Source organism: Polyergus mexicanus, unplaced genomic scaffold (genome assembly GCF_030449975.1).
Source record: "Polyergus mexicanus isolate NDT 795.1 unplaced genomic scaffold, iyPolMexi1.0 SCAF_19, whole genome shotgun sequence".
Lineage (NCBI taxonomy): Eukaryota > Metazoa > Arthropoda > Insecta > Hymenoptera > Formicidae > Polyergus > Polyergus mexicanus.
The window spans coordinates 204,331-222,800 of NW_027223339.1; the positions used below are offsets into that span (position 1 = coordinate 204,331).

General features: G+C 29.6%; 2 protein-coding genes across 4 annotated transcripts; one reads left to right on the forward strand and one right to left on the reverse strand.

Annotated features, from left to right (window-relative positions):
* The first annotated feature begins 1,184 nt into the window (after positions 1-1,184).
* LOC138941570 (uncharacterized) lies at positions 1,185-11,895 on the forward strand. 3 transcript variants are annotated; one of them, XM_070311390.1, is made up of 10 exons: positions 1,185-1,463; positions 1,535-1,911; positions 2,446-2,630; positions 9,849-9,956; positions 10,333-10,423; positions 10,483-10,548; positions 10,724-10,840; positions 11,101-11,275; positions 11,395-11,563; positions 11,660-11,895. In XM_070311390.1, the coding sequence occupies exons 2-10, from the start codon at positions 1,568-1,570 to the stop codon at positions 11,674-11,676; spliced, it is 1,272 nt and encodes a 423-aa protein (XP_070167491.1). In that variant the 5' UTR covers positions 1,185-1,463; positions 1,535-1,567; the 3' UTR covers positions 11,677-11,895. The 3 variants fall into 3 exon arrangements, with proteins under 3 accessions (XP_070167491.1, XP_070167489.1, XP_070167490.1); XM_070311388.1 differs by having other exon boundaries at positions 1,187-1,463; positions 10,721-10,840; XM_070311389.1 differs by having other exon boundaries at positions 1,187-1,463; positions 1,538-1,911; positions 10,721-10,840.
* Positions 11,896-13,362: 1,467 nt separating this feature from the next.
* Positions 13,363-18,372, reverse strand: L(2)37cb (lethal (2) 37Cb). The gene is made up of 15 exons (XM_070311386.1): positions 18,096-18,372; positions 17,507-17,675; positions 17,188-17,426; positions 16,894-17,099; positions 16,704-16,811; positions 16,453-16,640; positions 15,907-16,211; positions 15,689-15,846; positions 15,459-15,614; positions 15,250-15,367; positions 14,704-15,139; positions 14,525-14,630; positions 14,196-14,372; positions 13,976-14,096; positions 13,363-13,656 (listed from the first exon to the last, which is right to left on the reverse strand). The coding sequence occupies exons 1-15, from the start codon at positions 18,229-18,231 to the stop codon at positions 13,640-13,642; spliced, it is 2,640 nt and encodes an 879-aa protein (XP_070167487.1). The 5' UTR covers positions 18,232-18,372; the 3' UTR covers positions 13,363-13,639.
* Between the last annotated feature and the right edge of the window lie 98 nt (positions 18,373-18,470).

Consider the following 18,470-nt stretch of genomic DNA (forward strand, 5'->3'; position numbering starts at 1 on the left):
ATTATTACACATCATTGTTTATTTTGCTTTATGATTATTTTATTATATGATTTATTATATATTCATAGTAATAAGTTAGGCAACAAGTGACTGTACACGGCCCTGAAAAACGGACGCTCAAGATGACTACGATGACGTACTACCGTTCGCGATAAATCTACCCCCACTACCGATATGCTCTCTTCTGTGATTCTTTAAACCAATTTCGTTATGCATAAGGAAATGGACCAATCAATTTCCTTATGCTTGTGATTATGCGCTTATGCAAAAGTGTGTGCTCCCCGCTTTACTCGTTGGTTCAAACCAGCCAAGCCGTGCATGCGCACTTTTGAGCAGTTACTCACAAGAGAGAAGCAACTATGATTTCTTTCTCACTTTCTCTAGACATGTTTTTCTTTCGAGAACAATAGGCATTCTTTTTCCATTTATATAGTTCTAAGGTCTGCCACCAATACCGATATGCTCACTCCTGTTGATGGGCGCCGTATTCAGGAGATACAATCGCAGCACTGCGTTTGAGAACGTCGCCCATGTGTACCAAGCGTCATTTTATCTTTGTTATTTAAAGCTATCGCACACAATTGACATAGTTGCATATACATAGCATAAGACCGTCTGGACCAATGAGCATCGAAATAAAATCGCCATATTGATTTACATAGCATGCTCATTGGTCCAAATGGTCTTATGCTCTGCATATGCAACTATGTCAATTTGTGTGTGAGCCTTTACTGAAAGTTAAACAAAGATAGAATGACGTTCGTGTGCATTCGGATGACGTTCTCGAACGCTCCCCTGAGCATCATCAACACTCGACGTTAATTTGTTGGTTCTAGAAGTAAGAACCAATCATGTTCGATTGCTACTCAACGGTTGTGTCTCCTGTAGCGGGATTCTTTAACGTCTTAGCGACGATTATCGTTGTCGTTAGGGAGCAATAGCCTATGAGAGTTGCGCTTTTCACCTGGGTTGTTTTCGCCATTGGCTATCGCTAGTTAACGATACCGAAAGTTGTCGATAGCAAGTTATAATCCCGCTACTGCCTTGTGTTCCGATTCTCCATCCGGGTGCACTCGATATTATAGTATACATGACGGGTGGAGAATATCGGAACACAGTCCTTACTCCTTCTCCTTACTTCGGTTGCGGCCTTGGGCCTTGGTCGAATACGGATATTCTGACGCGTTGCGCATGTGTCCTTTGGACCTTATTTTTTTGGACCTTCTCTTCTAAGAGGATACTTGTTATTATTATTGTTAATGTCTTTGTATTCACACTTAAAGCCACTTCCGTATACATTATACGCTAGATTCTGGCCGTATTGACCCTCGACCGAGAGCAGGTGCCAATTAAGAAAAAAGAAGAAGAAGAAGAAGAAAGAACACAGTCCTGAACCTGAACGCACCCATTCTTTACTCTGAACTCTGAGTAGTAACGTTATTTGTGGCTAACATAAAATGGAGGTATTATTTGGAACATGGTCACAATGACTGTGAAATTTGACTATTGAAATTTCTATTTATTATGATTTTAGCAGTAGATTTTGCTTTGCATCATATTTTCACCAATGAATCCAACACGATCAACTAATGTTCGGCGACATGAGGAATCAAGATCTGCTCGGAATGAAGACCAGGATGCTCATTCAATTTCACGCACAAGGACCGAAGAAGAAAAGCAAAGACGTAGACGTGAATGGCAACGGCAGCAAGAGCGGGAAAGGCAACATGAAAAATTGAAACAGCAAAAGATTTTAGAGTATGAAAGAAGACGTGCGCAAGCTTTAGGATATGCTGAACCAAAACCTTTAGATCGTAGTCGAAGCAAAAGCAGTAGTAAGTCTCCTTCGCAGTACCGGCATAGAGAAAAATCTACGACAAACACTTCCAAATCTGGTACACTGTTTGAAAAGTAAGTTTTAAACATATACATATATACATAGCTGTATATGTATATATATTTTTTCTAGTTCAACCATTTATTTTATAAAATGAAGTGATTATACAGAAAAATTTGTAAATGTCTGAAGTCACACTTAAATTAAAAAATAAAAAGAATTTATGAAAATAGAAAAGATACAAAATAATTTATAAAGAAAATTACAATGCAATATAAACTTTTAATGTTTATCATCATGATCTTATTCCACTATAAATCTTAGATTAATTGATTAATGCATATGTCATACATTATCTGTCACCTTAAAGAATAATCGAACAGCAATGACAACATTTTCAATACCATGAAAAATATGATAGTTTATTAATAAAGTAGAACAAAGAAAATAAAATTATATGAAAAACTAAAGCTAAACATAATTTTTAAGAACATATTTAAAAGGTGGATTGTCTTCCCGGAGATCTTTTCTGAGGAAATCTGGTTATATACTTTAATGCAAAATGTTTGAAAGTTATAATTAATAAATTACAATTGAATTTTCTTCAGATTAGATGGGTCTACAAGTGGGACAGTTCCTTTGTTCAAAGGTCCTGAGGGCATACAAATTAGTACTACTGAACTACGTCGAATTAAAGTTGATATTCGCAGAAATATTCCTACAAAAGGACCTATTTCCGAGCTACAACGAAGTATACTTAATGCCGAAGAGGTGGTCCTCAAAAGAAGAGAGGGTAAAATATTGACCTTTTCTCTGAAATTTTATTTAATTTTTCTAAATTTTTATGTTTTACAGAAATTATTATTTAGCACTCAGGGTGTCTTCCCTAGAAAAACTTTGAAAACTAGGGATTTCTTAGGAGTTTTTTGTAGAAAATTCAGGAATTTTTTAAAAAATTTTATTAGAACTGAGTAAATTTTTAAAAAAATTTTGTGATAATTTTGTTCTTATATTATTAGCTATTTTTGCTAACCAGTGATTGGCTAAAGTGTGAATTAAATATATGTTTTAGATATTATCTGTATGTATATATACATATATACATACAGATATATATATATATATATAATATCTAAAACATATATTTAATTCTGTTGGTGCATTTTCAAATATTTGAAGTTTAACTGGCTTCTTATTTTTTTGTATATATGCGGAACATTAAAAAACGCATGGGATAAAAAAAACTTATTTTATGAAATTACATCTAAAAATTCTTTAATTTTGAGGAAACTAGAATTTTTTTTTTAAATATTTGGAAGATTTAGAAATCTTTTTACAAAATTTGAATAGACATTCTAGCATTACAACATTTGAAGAATCCAGTTATACCCAAGTCTGGACAATAATTTTCATTGAAATATTGATGATAAGTTCTCATTGCATATGCCAAATTGATCGATAATCCTGCTTTCATTCAATATAAAATTAATACTGAGTTCCATAAAGATAACATCAAATAAAAATGATCATTGTTGACAGTTATATGCATATGATTCAATAGTTTTCTGTAACATATAAGGCAAATGCTGTGAACAGAGAAGAAACAGAGTTTTTGTATAAAGATAATGAATCTTCAAAATTCAGCTTTTCTCATATTCAAAGATATTAAGATATTGTCAAGAACCAAAAATGATGTCTTTAGAAAATAATAAAGTAAATATTTAGCAAATAACTTGATTATATCAAGACAGAAGTTTTTTAAATTTTTATGTTCAAAGAATTGATCAAGAATTAATGTAATAAACTATAATAATAGTTTACGGATAAAGCATGAAATTGATTTGGCATTGTGAAACATCTGGGAAGAATGGGACAGTCAATTATCTATATATTTTCTCCAAAGTTGGTCCTCAAGATTACAATCTTGAAGAGAAAAAATTGCATTACATTTGTCAAATTAATATATCAGTAGTTTTTTTTAATAAAGAATTTACAAAAATACATTACAAAATAATAGCTATATTCAGACACAATAAAGAATGAAAGAATTTCTCTTGGAATGAGTTAAAAAAATCGATTGTTGATATTTATTATAAAAAGTTTTTTGAGGAAGATAAGATTAATCTGCAAAGAAGTGATCAAGAAATAGCACAGCTCGTTAAATAGTAATAATAGTTTAGAGATAAAACACGAAATCTCGATATGTCGTGTTGGAAGAATTCTTGCGCTTTGGAAAAAGAAGGGACAGCCATCAACTATCTATATATTTCCTTCAAAGTTCTGATCCTCAAGATTGTTTATCAACAAGAAGGAACATCTTTTGAAGAGCTAAATTATTTTCTTTTCTTTAAAAGTTTAAACTTCGAACAGAGATAAAGCCTTTTGAGGAGCAGAAAACTAGATTGCTTCTTTGAAAGAGGATTTCGTCCACGGTTTTTGATCCGTGGTTTTTCCGTGAGACGAGGGCGAATGCTGAAGCAGGGACTTGAACAGTCCTCATGAGGACGATGGGACCATGAGTTGATATTCCCTCCTCCTTGTCTGAAGATTCTTGAAATGCAACGTCAACAAAATTCTGCTTCATGGAAAATGTTATCCTACTTTACAAATTACTTAATAAATGTTATATTACATAGCAATATTAGAAGAAGAATGAAACAAATTAAAAAAAAAGTTTATAACAAAAACAAGATTATATTTTTATAATTAATACTAAAAAAAGCAAGAATGGAGAAAATAACAGGTATGGAAACTTTTTCACTTATAAAGATTTTTTTATATTAAAATTGATTAAAACATACAACAAAATATAAAATATATAATTAAATAATTATATAAAATATATAATTTTTTTAAGACGGTTTTTCCTGTATGTAAAAATTAAATAAATTGTAACTTTTGTTAAATATAGAATAATATATAGGGTGCCCGGTAAAGATTGTGCCAACGCTCGTGAGAGGGTAGAGCATGGTAAACTGAACAGAAAAGTCTTGTAACATTTTTTTCTATAACGGTTAATAAAGAAGGTATTATTGAGTAAAGTCTGATCAATCAGCGCCGACTTTTAGCCGGACGCACATCGGTAAGCCGCCCGCCTGGTAGTGTGCGTCGCCGTAGCGACGGAGCGCTCACGCACACTACCAGGCGCGCGGCTAAAGATCGGAGCTGATTGGCAGACTTTATTCAATAATAACTTCTTTATTAACAATAAATATTATAGAAAAAAATGTTACAGGACTTTTCTGTTCAGTTTACTGTGCTCTACCTGCTCACGAGCGTTGGTACAATCTTTAGCGGACACTCTGTATAATGATATATCCGTTCTTTTATGATTAATTTTTATATATGTATAATAAATACAGATATCTAATAGTTTTAAAATGACATTTTAGCATTCAGAATTTGGATTTTTAATTGTCAAGTATTTACTGATCTTTTCGGAATTTTATAATCACATATGTGCAGTTAAATTATAGTGGATTAATTAGTATTTATTTATTTACGAAGCTAAAAGGAGAATATGTATATGCATGTGTGCTATAATAAAAATTAGAAAATTATAAATACTCAGGTATGTACATCGCAAAATTTTAATTTTTTTACTGTTTAATTGTCAAAATATAAATAATGTATTGCTAAATATAATATACAAAATATGATGTGCTTTCCGGCAAGAAACGCACATAAATACAATGTCATACGATTGGTTGTCAAAAAGAAAAATTTTTTAAATTAACAAACTTTAAAAATTCTCTATTTGATAGCCAATTGCATGACATTGTGTCTCTCTGTATCTCCTTGCTGAAAAGCACTCGTGATTTTATGATTGGGAAGTATCACTAATGCATTAAAATATACATGCAATATTTTTTGAAAAGTGATTAGGATGATATTTCTAACTTGATGTTTTGGCTATATGTATTTGTACAATAGTAGCAAAAGACCGTCAAAATTTAGAAAAAAAAACATTTTTTTACGTTTATACTGTTTGAAAAATTAAATAAATAAATCCGGATTGTAAAAAGAATTTAAGTATCACAAAATAATATGGTTTTTAACATCATTGTAAAAGAAAATAAATGTAATTAATATTTTTCCTAATTTATAAAAACTTTTGATCGTGAATACCCCTTGAAATCAGCTGCAAGAAACAAAAAAGAACGAGTAATTTGCAGAAAAAGATAGATAATATTTTACATATTTACTATCCAACTATATTTATATTTTTTATATATTTACTATACAATAATCAAATTAATATAATTAATTTATACGGCCAATCATAAAAATAATACATTTGTTATTATAAATATATGAGATATTTCATTAAATTGAATTATTTAATTAAAATAGAAAAGACAGAGTCTGACTGCGGAGCGTTATTGTCACGTGAATTCCGTATATTATTTTGATTTCTTAGCATGGGCGCTCCACTGGGCCGACCTCCGCAGTTATCTGACTCCAATTTCCTCTCACAAATTCTGGAAAAAACTTTGTGGTGGATGATAAATTCTGACATTGACTGTCTTTGGAGTATCTATGAGTAACTTTTGACTATTTCTGACTTTTATTTGCTGACCGTAATTTCTCATGCATCACTGAAGAGACTCCAGTCGAGGATAGAAACGTTTGATATTTATATTTTTGCGATTCGCGTCATTTAGATTTTTTATTATTTTAATTTCACGAGTTTCAGTTAAGACACGCGTGCAGTTATTAAGTTATTTCTTTGTGATCTGTGCTTTTGCTCTTTAAGCCAATTTATTTATTCATTTGTTTTAATTAAAATAATATATATTTGATTTCTTAATTTAAAAAAGTCTGTACTTTTTAATTTATTGTAATATTTTGTAATTGTATATTTGTTTGTACAGAGTGTCCGATAACAATCGCTCCACCCGTAATGTGCGAGTAGAGCAGGTGAAACCGAGGAGAAAAGTCCTTTATCATTTTGTGATTTTCGTAATAATTATTGAAAAATTAATTTAAAAAGATTGACCAATTCACGCGAGTATAAACGCATAACAAGAAGAGACAACTCAAAAAGTATGCGATCGAAGTATGTAGATATTCAAAAAGTATGCGAAAGTATGTAGATACGCGATGAAGTTTTGGCAAGAGCGCTCTACAAATGACAACAGTTACGATGATACATAACAACATAACATTGGATTCTCGTGTCCTAGCGATCACATATCAATTGAGACGTCCTTTTTCGCCTCGCGCTAATACTTACGCGAATTGGCCGATCTTTTTTAATTAATTTCTCATTAATTATTGCAAAAATCACGAAACGATAAAGGATTTTCTTATTTGGTTTAACCCACTCTACCTGCACATTACGGCTGGGGCGATTATTATCAAACACCCTGTATTTTATAAATGTAAGATATTTTTTTAGAAAAATTTTTTTGTTTTTGATAAAAAAAGAGTTGATATTTAATAATTATGTCATAGTAAATAATAATATTAAATTAAACTTACAAAATGTAATACATAAGAAAACAAAAAAATAATTATATAATTGACTTAATCATTATGGGTTTGTTCTTTATAAAGCTGAACTGGTTGAATTAGTTCAGCTATAAAGAATAAACTCTATATTTAAAAGCATGTACATTAATTGAACAATATTTGCTTCACAGGAGGAGTTATTATGTCATTGACAAAGGACATGAAAAGAAGTAAATTTAACAACTGATGAAAGTCAACATACATACAATGAAGATAAAATTAAATTCTTCAAGACTAATGCTACACAACGAATAAAGATATTCGAAAACAGGTAGAGAAATTTCTTTCCTTTATTGCTTTTTTTTTTTTTTAAATTAAAATTCTTATATAATTCTAAATATAGAAATGAATGTAATATAATATTTATATTCAATAATGACAGCAATAGACTCAGGGTAAGAAAAATTAAAACTAGCAGATAAGAGCCTAGGCACGAACCTCTTCCTATTATTAATTTTAATTTGAGATTTGACTGCAACTACAAATATGATGCATGTCAGGTTTTAAAATTCCAATTTAATCTCTATATACAATATTTGTATTTATAATAAAAATCGATCAAAAAACGATCCGAAACGTATATTTTTAAATACATATTGGTTAATTGAATTTAACAATAATAAATTTGCGCACCGATACCCGCGCCTGGGTTCTTATCTGCCAATTTTTCTATTTAATATTTATATTGTAGCATTAATGAATATATAAATAATATATTTATCTACATAGTTTTATGTGTTATATTAAACAAATAAAGAGAAACTTTATTAAATGCAAACTAATATATTGATTTTATATGATTAATCTTTATATATATATTAATTTATCGAGAGGTTAATATTTAATAATTATAGTTTGTGATAGCACTTAGAACTAGAAATTTTAATTATGCATTTTTAATGATTTTAATAGTTCATACATTTTTTGCGAACAATATAATAATAATACTAAAATAATTTTTATGAGCAAAATAAGTGTATAAATGGAATTTAATAATAATATACTGATAATAATTTGTGATAAATATTTGTTTGTGAGACTGCAATTAGAGTGCTGTTAATATACATATCAAGAATGTTATTGAAATAATAAGAGTTGATGGGAATCAATATGTATTATTATATATTTGTACATGTATATATACAATACTCTATTTAATAAAGTTTCTTAAATTTTTACATATGGAAAAAAGACACAAAAATTGTATACATTTCTTTTTATATGTTTAAAAAATAATAAAGGATTTGTAAGAATATTAAAAGTATAGAACCAGCAATTAATACGAATGATTTGGATGTATTTAGGTACAGGCCAGTGGAAGATTAGATCATTTAACATCCAATTGAAGATGCTTATCCAGCTGTGACCAGCAGAGGCTGATATGGAATCACTGGATTTATAGAAATTATAGCCACATATTTAAAATATAATTGACTAGTCAATATTTATAAAAATAAAAGGTGATTGTTATAATTAAAAATATTAAAAATATTTAAATATGTATTTTGCGATATTACAACAATGGAAGATATTTTTTAGAAGATTGGTTAGATTGGTATTAATCTTCATTGAAGATATTTTATAGTACTATTTACAGTCATTTGATTAATCTAACTATCTAACATAAACAGCATATAGCAAATTATAAAATAGTTTTAGATTTAAGTAAAGATCAGATCTTATGTATTGGATTGTTGCATAGAAAATGTTCAAAAGTTTATGCTTTATATGTATAAAATAAACGTTTTTCGATAATCAATTATTACATATTAAACATTAAAGTGATGCAAAAATAAATTTCACATTTAAAGAGTGATATAATTGTGAAATAATTGTTAATTAATATACAAATTTTCAATTAACAAATTCTCTCTGAATTTTTCCAATTATTTATATTTTTCCTTATAAAATTGACTTGAAAATCATTGAAATAAAAGCATTTCATATGCAATAATCCAGTAATTTAATTAACATAATTTTTACTCTTAATTTATATAAAAAATATGAATGTGTATTGCATACATGACGATTCATATTTCATTATTTTAATATGATAGCCAAAAAAAATTTATTATCTTTTCCAAAATCTTATTAACAACGAAATTCTATTCATCACAACCGCTGCATCACTGCAATATATTTTGTATTATCAATTCTTTATTACCTTTTGATATTTATTCTAAAAAATTTAAATACTAATTTGTTTAAATTGTGCACTAAGATATTATTATTGCACATAAGATTAATTTGATTGCAATTATATTTGCAAATACTAGATACACCTGCTATAGTTGTAAATATCTTTATTATCATTAAAAGTTTATAATATCTATAATATTATTGCTGATGCAATAATAGTTAAAGATAATGAATAAAAATATTTTAAAAACGAAGATATCTAATTTAGATAATTGGAAAAAATATAAAACATTAGCCAAATTTTTTTGCTTAATGCATTTCAAAATTGTATCATTAAAAGATGTAATAAACTATATAGGAGAAGGATGTAAACCAATATTCGACAGAGAAGAAATTCAAAAAGCTGCTAAAATCAATGAAGTGGAAGAGCGACGAACAGTTGTAGCTGTAGATGGAGAGCAGTCAGGTATGCATTACAGAAATAAAAGCTAAATTATTTGAATTTGAATTGCTATTTAAAAATTAAAATTTTATTTTGTTTTAAATACAAATCAATAAATTTGTAAAATAGCATACAATTTTTTTTGGACTATTCTAGATCCCAAAAAAAATTAAACCGGAGATTCCTGTGTATGTTATGTGTTATATATAGAACATCAGTCTGAATTGTGGATGAAAATTTTATTTATAGATTTAATCTTTGTTTAATTTGAGTAAAATAATACTTATGTATCGATAAATAAATTAATATGTTAATTTTCAACTTTTGACATTTTATAAGTCCTAAATATCAATATAACATGTATGAAAAATTCCCACACTTAAAAATAACAATATTACAGTTTCGATTAGCAAGCCGCAGACTTCCAAGAAACATTCTTCATCATTGAGTCCTACATATAGTTCCAGATATCTATCTTCCCATCAATCCAGGTTTGTTTAATTCTCAATGATAATATATAACATTTAAAAAATTCTTTCTTCCATTTTAGATATCATACAGATTCAAAGCATGAGGATAACAGGACAGAATTCCGTAATCATCATAAAAATATTGGGTAAAACGATGTGTCATTATTTATTTATTTATGAAGAAGCATCTAACTTTATTTATTTTATGGCATTATTTATTTTAAAGCAATACAAAAAAGCAAATGTTATATATGATGAAAAGAAACTAATTTATAATAATTATAGATTTTTGAAAATTAGATTTCTATTGCATTTCAGAAGAAGCAGCATAGAGAAGCATAGAGAATATAAAGACAAATATACAGAAAGAGACGCGCATAAATACAACATTAATCGTTCGCGTTCTAGAGAACGGGAGTCGCGCAAGTCACATTCCAGGTATAGAATTAAATTATCGATATTATTTATTATTATGAACAATTTTATTGTGTTATCATAAACACTTTTATTATTGCAAAAGTGTCATTATTAACACTTTTAAAAGTAATTAACACTAAATATAATATTGGACTAATTGAACTAATTGATTTATATTTACAAGAAGCGAGCAAAAAAGATACTATTCTTTTATTAAGCATATGAGTAATTATTATTTCTTTATTGTAATTGTTATATTATTTTTGTTACTATTGTTATAGGCCACTCATAGAAGAAAGATCTTATCGCGACAGATATCGTGACAGATCGAGTGAACGTTTTCGTGAAAGAAGAGACAGAGATAGAGATAAAGATAGAGATAGAGATAGATCCAGAGAACGAAGAGATGTAGCACCGCATTATATCGAACCACCAATACATGTGCCTATCTATTATGTACGTGAATTATATAAATCTATATAAATTTAATTTCCGATCTAACACATCTCTATGCAGTTAAATTTCTATATTCTCTTAATTCGACTTGTAATTGATTTATTTCTCAATAATTCTAGAATCTTCCTCCGAGACCAATTGTAGTAAGCTCTATGGTCCCATTTAGAGGACAGGTTCCTCCTATGGGAAGAGGCCGACATTCTGCTCTAATGGCACCGGTCAGACCATTCCCTCCACGATTTATTCCTCCAGATATGTACAGATTGGGACCTCCACCTCCAAACTCAAGTAAATAGAGATATTATATAAATATAATATTATATAAGGTATATTGTATGTTTTTTTTATATACATATATATATAATATGGTACGAAATTCTGCAGGATATGGACCGTTTTAAAAGTAAAACATATTATTTACGCTGATCATATTTTGTAAACTCTACATGTTGAATAATATGGAATTGATGAGAAGAGAAAAATCATTCATACAGCTGATTAATATTATAAATTTCAAGATTGTAAGATTAGGCAAACAAGAAGCAAGGGCATACGAAATCGTTACAGAATGTAAAGATGCAATTGGATCATATTCTATCAATACTATATAATACATCAAATATTTTAAGAATGGACATTTTCAAAGGGGAAACCTATATCATTAAAAGCAAAATTATTAATGTCGCTGTTCCTCTTGAGAACTTGATTAAAATGGTTATTTAAAAAAACTAAAAAAATAGTTGCCATTGAACATGTACAGCACATGTAAGTTATGTCTATTTTCTCTGAATAGGTTTGTCATAAGTCGTAAAAAATTCAGAGAAGTAAAGGACTACTTAAAGGAAAGTCATATACAAATAATGTAAAGAATTGCTGTCTTGAACACTACAATATCATATATGAGAGTTTTACTATTCAGGAAAATGTTCAAGGAAGCTTTCAGCACTATTATTTTTAAATATAAGATTAATATAAGTCCGATTTTGATTTAATAAAAAGATAGGACAAACAATAAGAGTAATAAGAATAATATGAAGCATATATACACACACATTTTATATTATTACACATCATTGTTTATTTTGCTTTATGATTATTTTATTATATGACTTATTATATATTCATATTTTATTTTATATTTATAATATATATATTTTAATCCTAATTTATATATGCGCAGGCCATATTAATATGCATATGTATACATGTTTATATACATATATAAAAGAAAAAAATATAAATCTAAAATATATCCTCTCTATATAACTTTAACTATTCTCTATATAAAAAATTGGAAGAATCTATATGTTGTCTTTATATACATATATTCTGATTTCTAGTATAATTAACATTATGCATTCTGTAAACACCCAATATAAAATGGATTCTTTAAGAAAGCATATTTTCTTTACGAATATTTTTCTTTGGTCATATTTATTTACCTTCTTACTGCTCTTTTTAGAAACAAGGAAAATGTAATTCTTTACCTAAACTATCTAATTATATTCAACAAGATTCAGCAATCGACAATGTTTTCCATATGATCACATGAAAGTCAATGAAAAATAGATCATACAATAACACAATTTGTGCATATGCCTTTAGAATAAAAATTAAAATTGATAAGGATTGAAAGAAATTGTTTGCGATAGAAGAATTATTATTTCTCTTGATAAAGTTCAAATAATTAAAATGAAATTATATGGCATATTTTAATATTTCTCTCTGTTTCTGAACATTTTGCAGATTACACTCTTCAATTATTTCTTTTTCCAGATTCTAATGGCATATTTGCAAAATAAAAATGTAACATATTTTTTGCTCGTTTATTTTCATTTATTGTTTATATGGTTATGTACAATTATGACTGTGTTTCAATATTCACTATCAGTACTGAAAATCTATAGTGCGCGTGATGTAAATAGATTTTCAGTGAATATCAGAATGCAGCCTATATAGTAAGAGAAGAAATTTTCTTTTTATTTTATAGAAAAACAGTTATTCTAAAATGAAACCTAAACTGAAATTGTAGTATTGTATCTTTAATAGAACATAAATCCAAGAAAGAAGAAAAAGATAACTCCAGAATAGAATAAGAATCTGCAATATTTTAGAGTTCGTTAATATTTCGACTTGTCCTATAAAAAAAGAAAAATAATATATTAATCTGCATAGTTACATTAATATTAATTCAATCGTTAAAATATTTTTAGTCAGCACGTTTGTTGCAAATTGTGAATAGAGAATGCGCACATATTATAATTTACTAATATATAAATAATAATCCAACTGCCCGTATATTTCATGAAATCGTCGATATCAAACGTTCATCAACATTTCTTCGAGCCCTTACGTTTATAAATGCTATTTTTGATTGATATCTATTGGTTAAAAAGTGCTTATTAATTTTTGCTGTCTTTAATAAAATAGATTATAATAAAATTGACTATTTGATTTATGTAAAAACGTTAATATTAAGCTTTTTAGAGATGTGTGTTTCTATCACAGCTTTCTTCATATATTTTAATTCTCAAATAAAAAATTTTACAAAGTATGTATGTGTGAAACAAAACCAATCTTGTTGCAGAATGAACACTTGACAATTGAATCCGATACATGATGGTATTGCTTTTTATGTGTATAAAATGTAATTTAATATCACAGTTGAGGTAATAGTACGAAATTATACTTAATTTGTACCATCTGGTCGTGTCCTGCCTGTAACTTTTGGCATCTTCTTGTTCGTTGAATCTTCTATCTCTTTAGGCTTATAATAATGAGGCGCCACTTCCAATAGCCATTTGCTTTCAATTTCTGTCACCTATTCAACATATATATTTTTGAATATTAACAATATAACTTCTTCTAAACTTATAAACAGATTTGAATTTAGATAAGCTAGTTATATTTTTACATATACCTGACGCATAAATTCCTTGGTAGTAAAGACAAGTTCATGATAAAGAAGCCAGCGTGGAAGCTCCTGGAATAAAGAGCTGTTTGGATGTATCGCGACTGTTTGATTATGCTTTGCAGTCTTATAATGACCTCCCTTTGATAACCGTGCCACATGGTAAAAATAACCAGCTGTAATAGCCTAAGCAAAAATATTTCCATTATATTTTGCAAAACAAAATAATATCAATTTATTATAATACACGCGCGCGCGCGCGCGCGCACGCACGCACACGCACACACACACACACACACACACCACACACACACACACACACACACACATATACATACTTTTCTAATATTAATTGTTTCTGTGATTCCTGAGACTAATTCCATCTCTACACGTTGCATTAAAGCCACCAACTGTTCTCTGACATCTCTTGCTCGTTTCATAGATCTGGAAAACGATTATAAGGTTTATTTTATGATACTTTATTAATATCGTTGCTAATAATCACCAATTAACATACCTGTGTTGTATGAAATTTTCGTAACACCAATGTGTACTGAAATCACTCTGTGCCCATTGATTATACACATTGAGAAGTGTTAAATGATCACCGCCGAGTACATAAAAATTTTTGCGCGCAGCATCTGCGTGTATAATTTTGTCCTTCGGCCTATAAAAAATAGCACCATTTACCGAAAGCATGGCTGCAATAGTCGCTATCTCTTCTGAGCAACGGTATTTTTCACTAGCTAATAGCATCTTTGCCATCATTGGGTCCAGCGGAAACTCAGCCATTCTACGTCCGAGTTTTGTTAGTTCTCCGCGATGATTGAGCGCTCCCAACGCATAGAGTTGCTCCAATGCCAAGATCAATGTTTCAGGTGGCGGTGGATCCAAGAAATCAAAATGCATCAGATCATCGATCCCGAGAGCTTTCAGAGTGAGTACTGCATTACCTAATACAAACATAAATAAAATATTTTGACCAATTAAATTTAAAGAATGTGAAAATATAACATTTTTATAAGTCAATAATGTAACATTGTATACTCTTGTTAATTCTTACCGAGATTAATTCTTTGAATTTCGGGCACAGTGCTTTCTTCAAGTTCATGTTGGTAGGCCCAAGCTGTGTAGAGGCGGAAGCACTTGCCAGGCGCTACTCTACCAGCACGTCCTGCTCTCTAAAATTTTGTTTTCCGTTTTCATTGAAATTTCATATATATAATTGGAAAAAAAAAACCCATTGTAAAGTTTTTTCAAGAGAAATATTACCTGACTCGCGGACGCTTTACTGATCGGAACGATTATTAAGCTCTCCATACCGGTGCGTGGATTGAAATTGTTTTGCTTTGCATAGCCAGGATCTATCACATACACTATATTGTCTATGGTCAATGAAGTTTCTGCTATATTAGTTGCTAACACCACCTTAAAAATAAAAGTTAAAATTTTATATGTATAATTTAAAAAAATTGTATAGTTTCTCAAGAAAAATATATTACCTTTCTCGCACCAGGTGGAGTTGGTTGAAATATCTTGATTTGCATGTCGCTTGGTAAATTTGCATAGACAGGTAAAATTAGGAGTTCTGCTAACTTGCTACCTAGTCTTCTCATTCTTTCTTGTAATATTTCCTGGCACGTCTCAATCTCCTCTTGTCCTATGTACAAAAATATATTTTTACTATATTTTGTAACATTTTAGACATGCTGATGCTTACCAGTCAAAAACACCAATATATCACCCGGTGGTTGTGTTGTGTGAATTTGAAGAATGGAAACTACACACGCCTCAATATAATCTGATTCTGGTGCCTTTGTATAGTAAATATCGACGGGAAAACGGCGTCCTGGTATCCTGAATATAGGTGCATCATCGAAAAATTCACTAAATTTTGTAACATCCAATGTAGCCGATGATATTAACAGCTTTAAATCGGGACGAAATCTCGCAATGTCTTTCACTAATCCAAATAATATATCAGTATGTAAAGTCCGTTCATGTGCTTCATCAATTATCATTACACTAAAAATGCAAAAAAATAACTATTATAATAATTTATCATATATATTAAGAAAGTGTTTCAAAGCGTTTCTGAGTAATACTGATTCAATTCTAATTTGTTAAAAATTATTCACTATTTTTAATTTTTCTCTTCTCTCTCTCTCTCTTTTTTTTTTTTTTTTTCATTTAACTTTATTATGTTTTTGTCTTAATAATTCTTATTTTCGATTCTATTAACAATGTTCATAATAGACTCATGTACCTATACGACGCCAGATCAGGTTCGCTGAGGAACTCGCGGTGCAATGTACCATCAGTCATATACTTGATACGGGTACGATGCGACGTACAATCTTCGAAACGAATAGCATAGCCAACTTCATTACCCAGTTTAACAGCCATTTCGTGGGCTACTCTTGCAGCTACCGACATCGCTGCTACGCGCCGTGGCTAAGTTAAAAGAAAATAATACACAAATAATCTCACTTGTTTTTAATGCTTAACAATATATACCTGTGTGCATCCGATGATTTTACCATCCTCTGCAAATCCAGATTCGTACAAATACTGTGGAATCTGTGTGGTTTTCCCCGATCCTGTTTCACCTTCTATTATTAAAACCTGATATTCAAAAACGTAACGCCTCTTGTATTCTATAATATTGTTTATTACCCGCAATGCATTCTGATATCTACTTATTTACCTGATGATCCTTAATAGCTTGTATCAAATCCTTTCTAAAAGGATAAATGGGTAGACTCTTCTTTGTTTCTTGTATCGTTTGTAAGCTTTTAACATGTGCAGGTGGACTTTCCTCGCGTTTTTTCTCCCTGTCATGCCCTGGCATATGTAACACTTGAACAAATTCTATCATATCATCCTCCATGAGGAGATTATATTCTTGTTGAGCTACAAAACAGAATTATAAGATTATTTAAGTTAAAAGAAAATAATACACAAATAATCTCACTTTTTTTTAATACTTAACAATATATACCTTTTCTATTTTTAGCACCAAAACGAAAAACAGCTGACGATATCTGGTCTGATTCCCATTTGCTTTGTTCCGACTGTGGTGGCTCTTTGTCAATATCAGGTTCTGGTTCCATCTTACCTTTCTCAAGAGGCATATGATAACGTTGGATACGCTCAAGCTCCCTTGCCTTTTCATGTTCTTTTGCCAAATACAATAATTGCTTCTTTTGAATTCTTTCATGCTTTTCCCTTTCTGTTAAACTATTAAACAAGTATATTATTAGATAACGATGTTTTTAAAGTTAATTATATGAAAAAGTTATATCTCACTATAAATTTACATTTCTTCGTCAAATAAATATTCGTCATCAAGAATGTCAGCCTCTAATTCTGCAACTTTGTCCTCTTTACGTTTTTCTAAATATTTTCTACGAGACTCAACTCTCAATTTTGGCACCAGCTTCTCTTTTGCATCAATCTCCATGATTTTAAGTCTCTTAGCTGCTTCGGCTACAAGAAAATATAAATTTTAATATGAAGAATTTAGGAAAATTCTTTATTGTAATATAATATTCATTTATATATAATGTTGTAATGAGTATAACATCAACCATATTCTCTCTCTCTCTTTCTCTCTCTCCCTCCCTCTAATATAGTTGTATGTTATGATTGAAGGCGAAGACACAAGGGTAAATATTTAGAATGACAAACTTTAATGAAATTCTGATAAAAATACACTTAATCGATGCATTTTTGCGATTAAAAATCGTCGCTCAAAAGTGTAAGAAGAATTATTAAGCGTTAAAGATGCCACTTTTGAAGATTTGAAAAACTGCATACTGCATCAATTAAGTGTATTTTTATCAAAATATAAATAGAGCGGGTTACTTTAAACATATACTGAAATAAAATATTCTCTTTGTAACCAACCGGCTCCAGAACCACTAGGCATGGCAATTTTGCGTGTTTTGCTTTCATCTTTGGCTTTAAGACGGTTAGCAAAGCTATCTCGCTCTTTAATATCTTTCTTGCGAAGCTCCTCTTCGTCAGAATGCACAGACTCCATCCTGGCAATTAGTTATTAGTTTCGATAAACTCAGGAACCATTCACGCTCATCGAACGGCTTACAATTCACGAGGTTCTCTGCGTTTTACGAGTAACTATTCGTTTTCTTTTTACGCCGTTCAAGTTATTGACACCGAGAAAGATTCTTTTGTAAGAGTCGCATCATAACAGACAATTCCCCATTTTTTATCAAAATTCTACGAAAGAGAAGAAAATATATAAAACATTTAATTGACCAA

Coding starts and splice junctions, on each gene's coding strand:
- LOC138941570 (XM_070311388.1), top strand. CDS start 1,568: ATGAATCCAACACGATCAACTAATGTTCGGCGACATGAGGAATCAAGA. Junction 1,912..2,445: donor TCTGGTACACTGTTTGAAAA/GTAAGTTTTAAA, acceptor AATTTTCTTCAG/ATTAGATGGGTCTACAAGTG. Junction 9,957..10,332: donor TGTAGATGGAGAGCAGTCAG/GTATGCATTACA, acceptor ACAATATTACAG/TTTCGATTAGCAAGCCGCAG.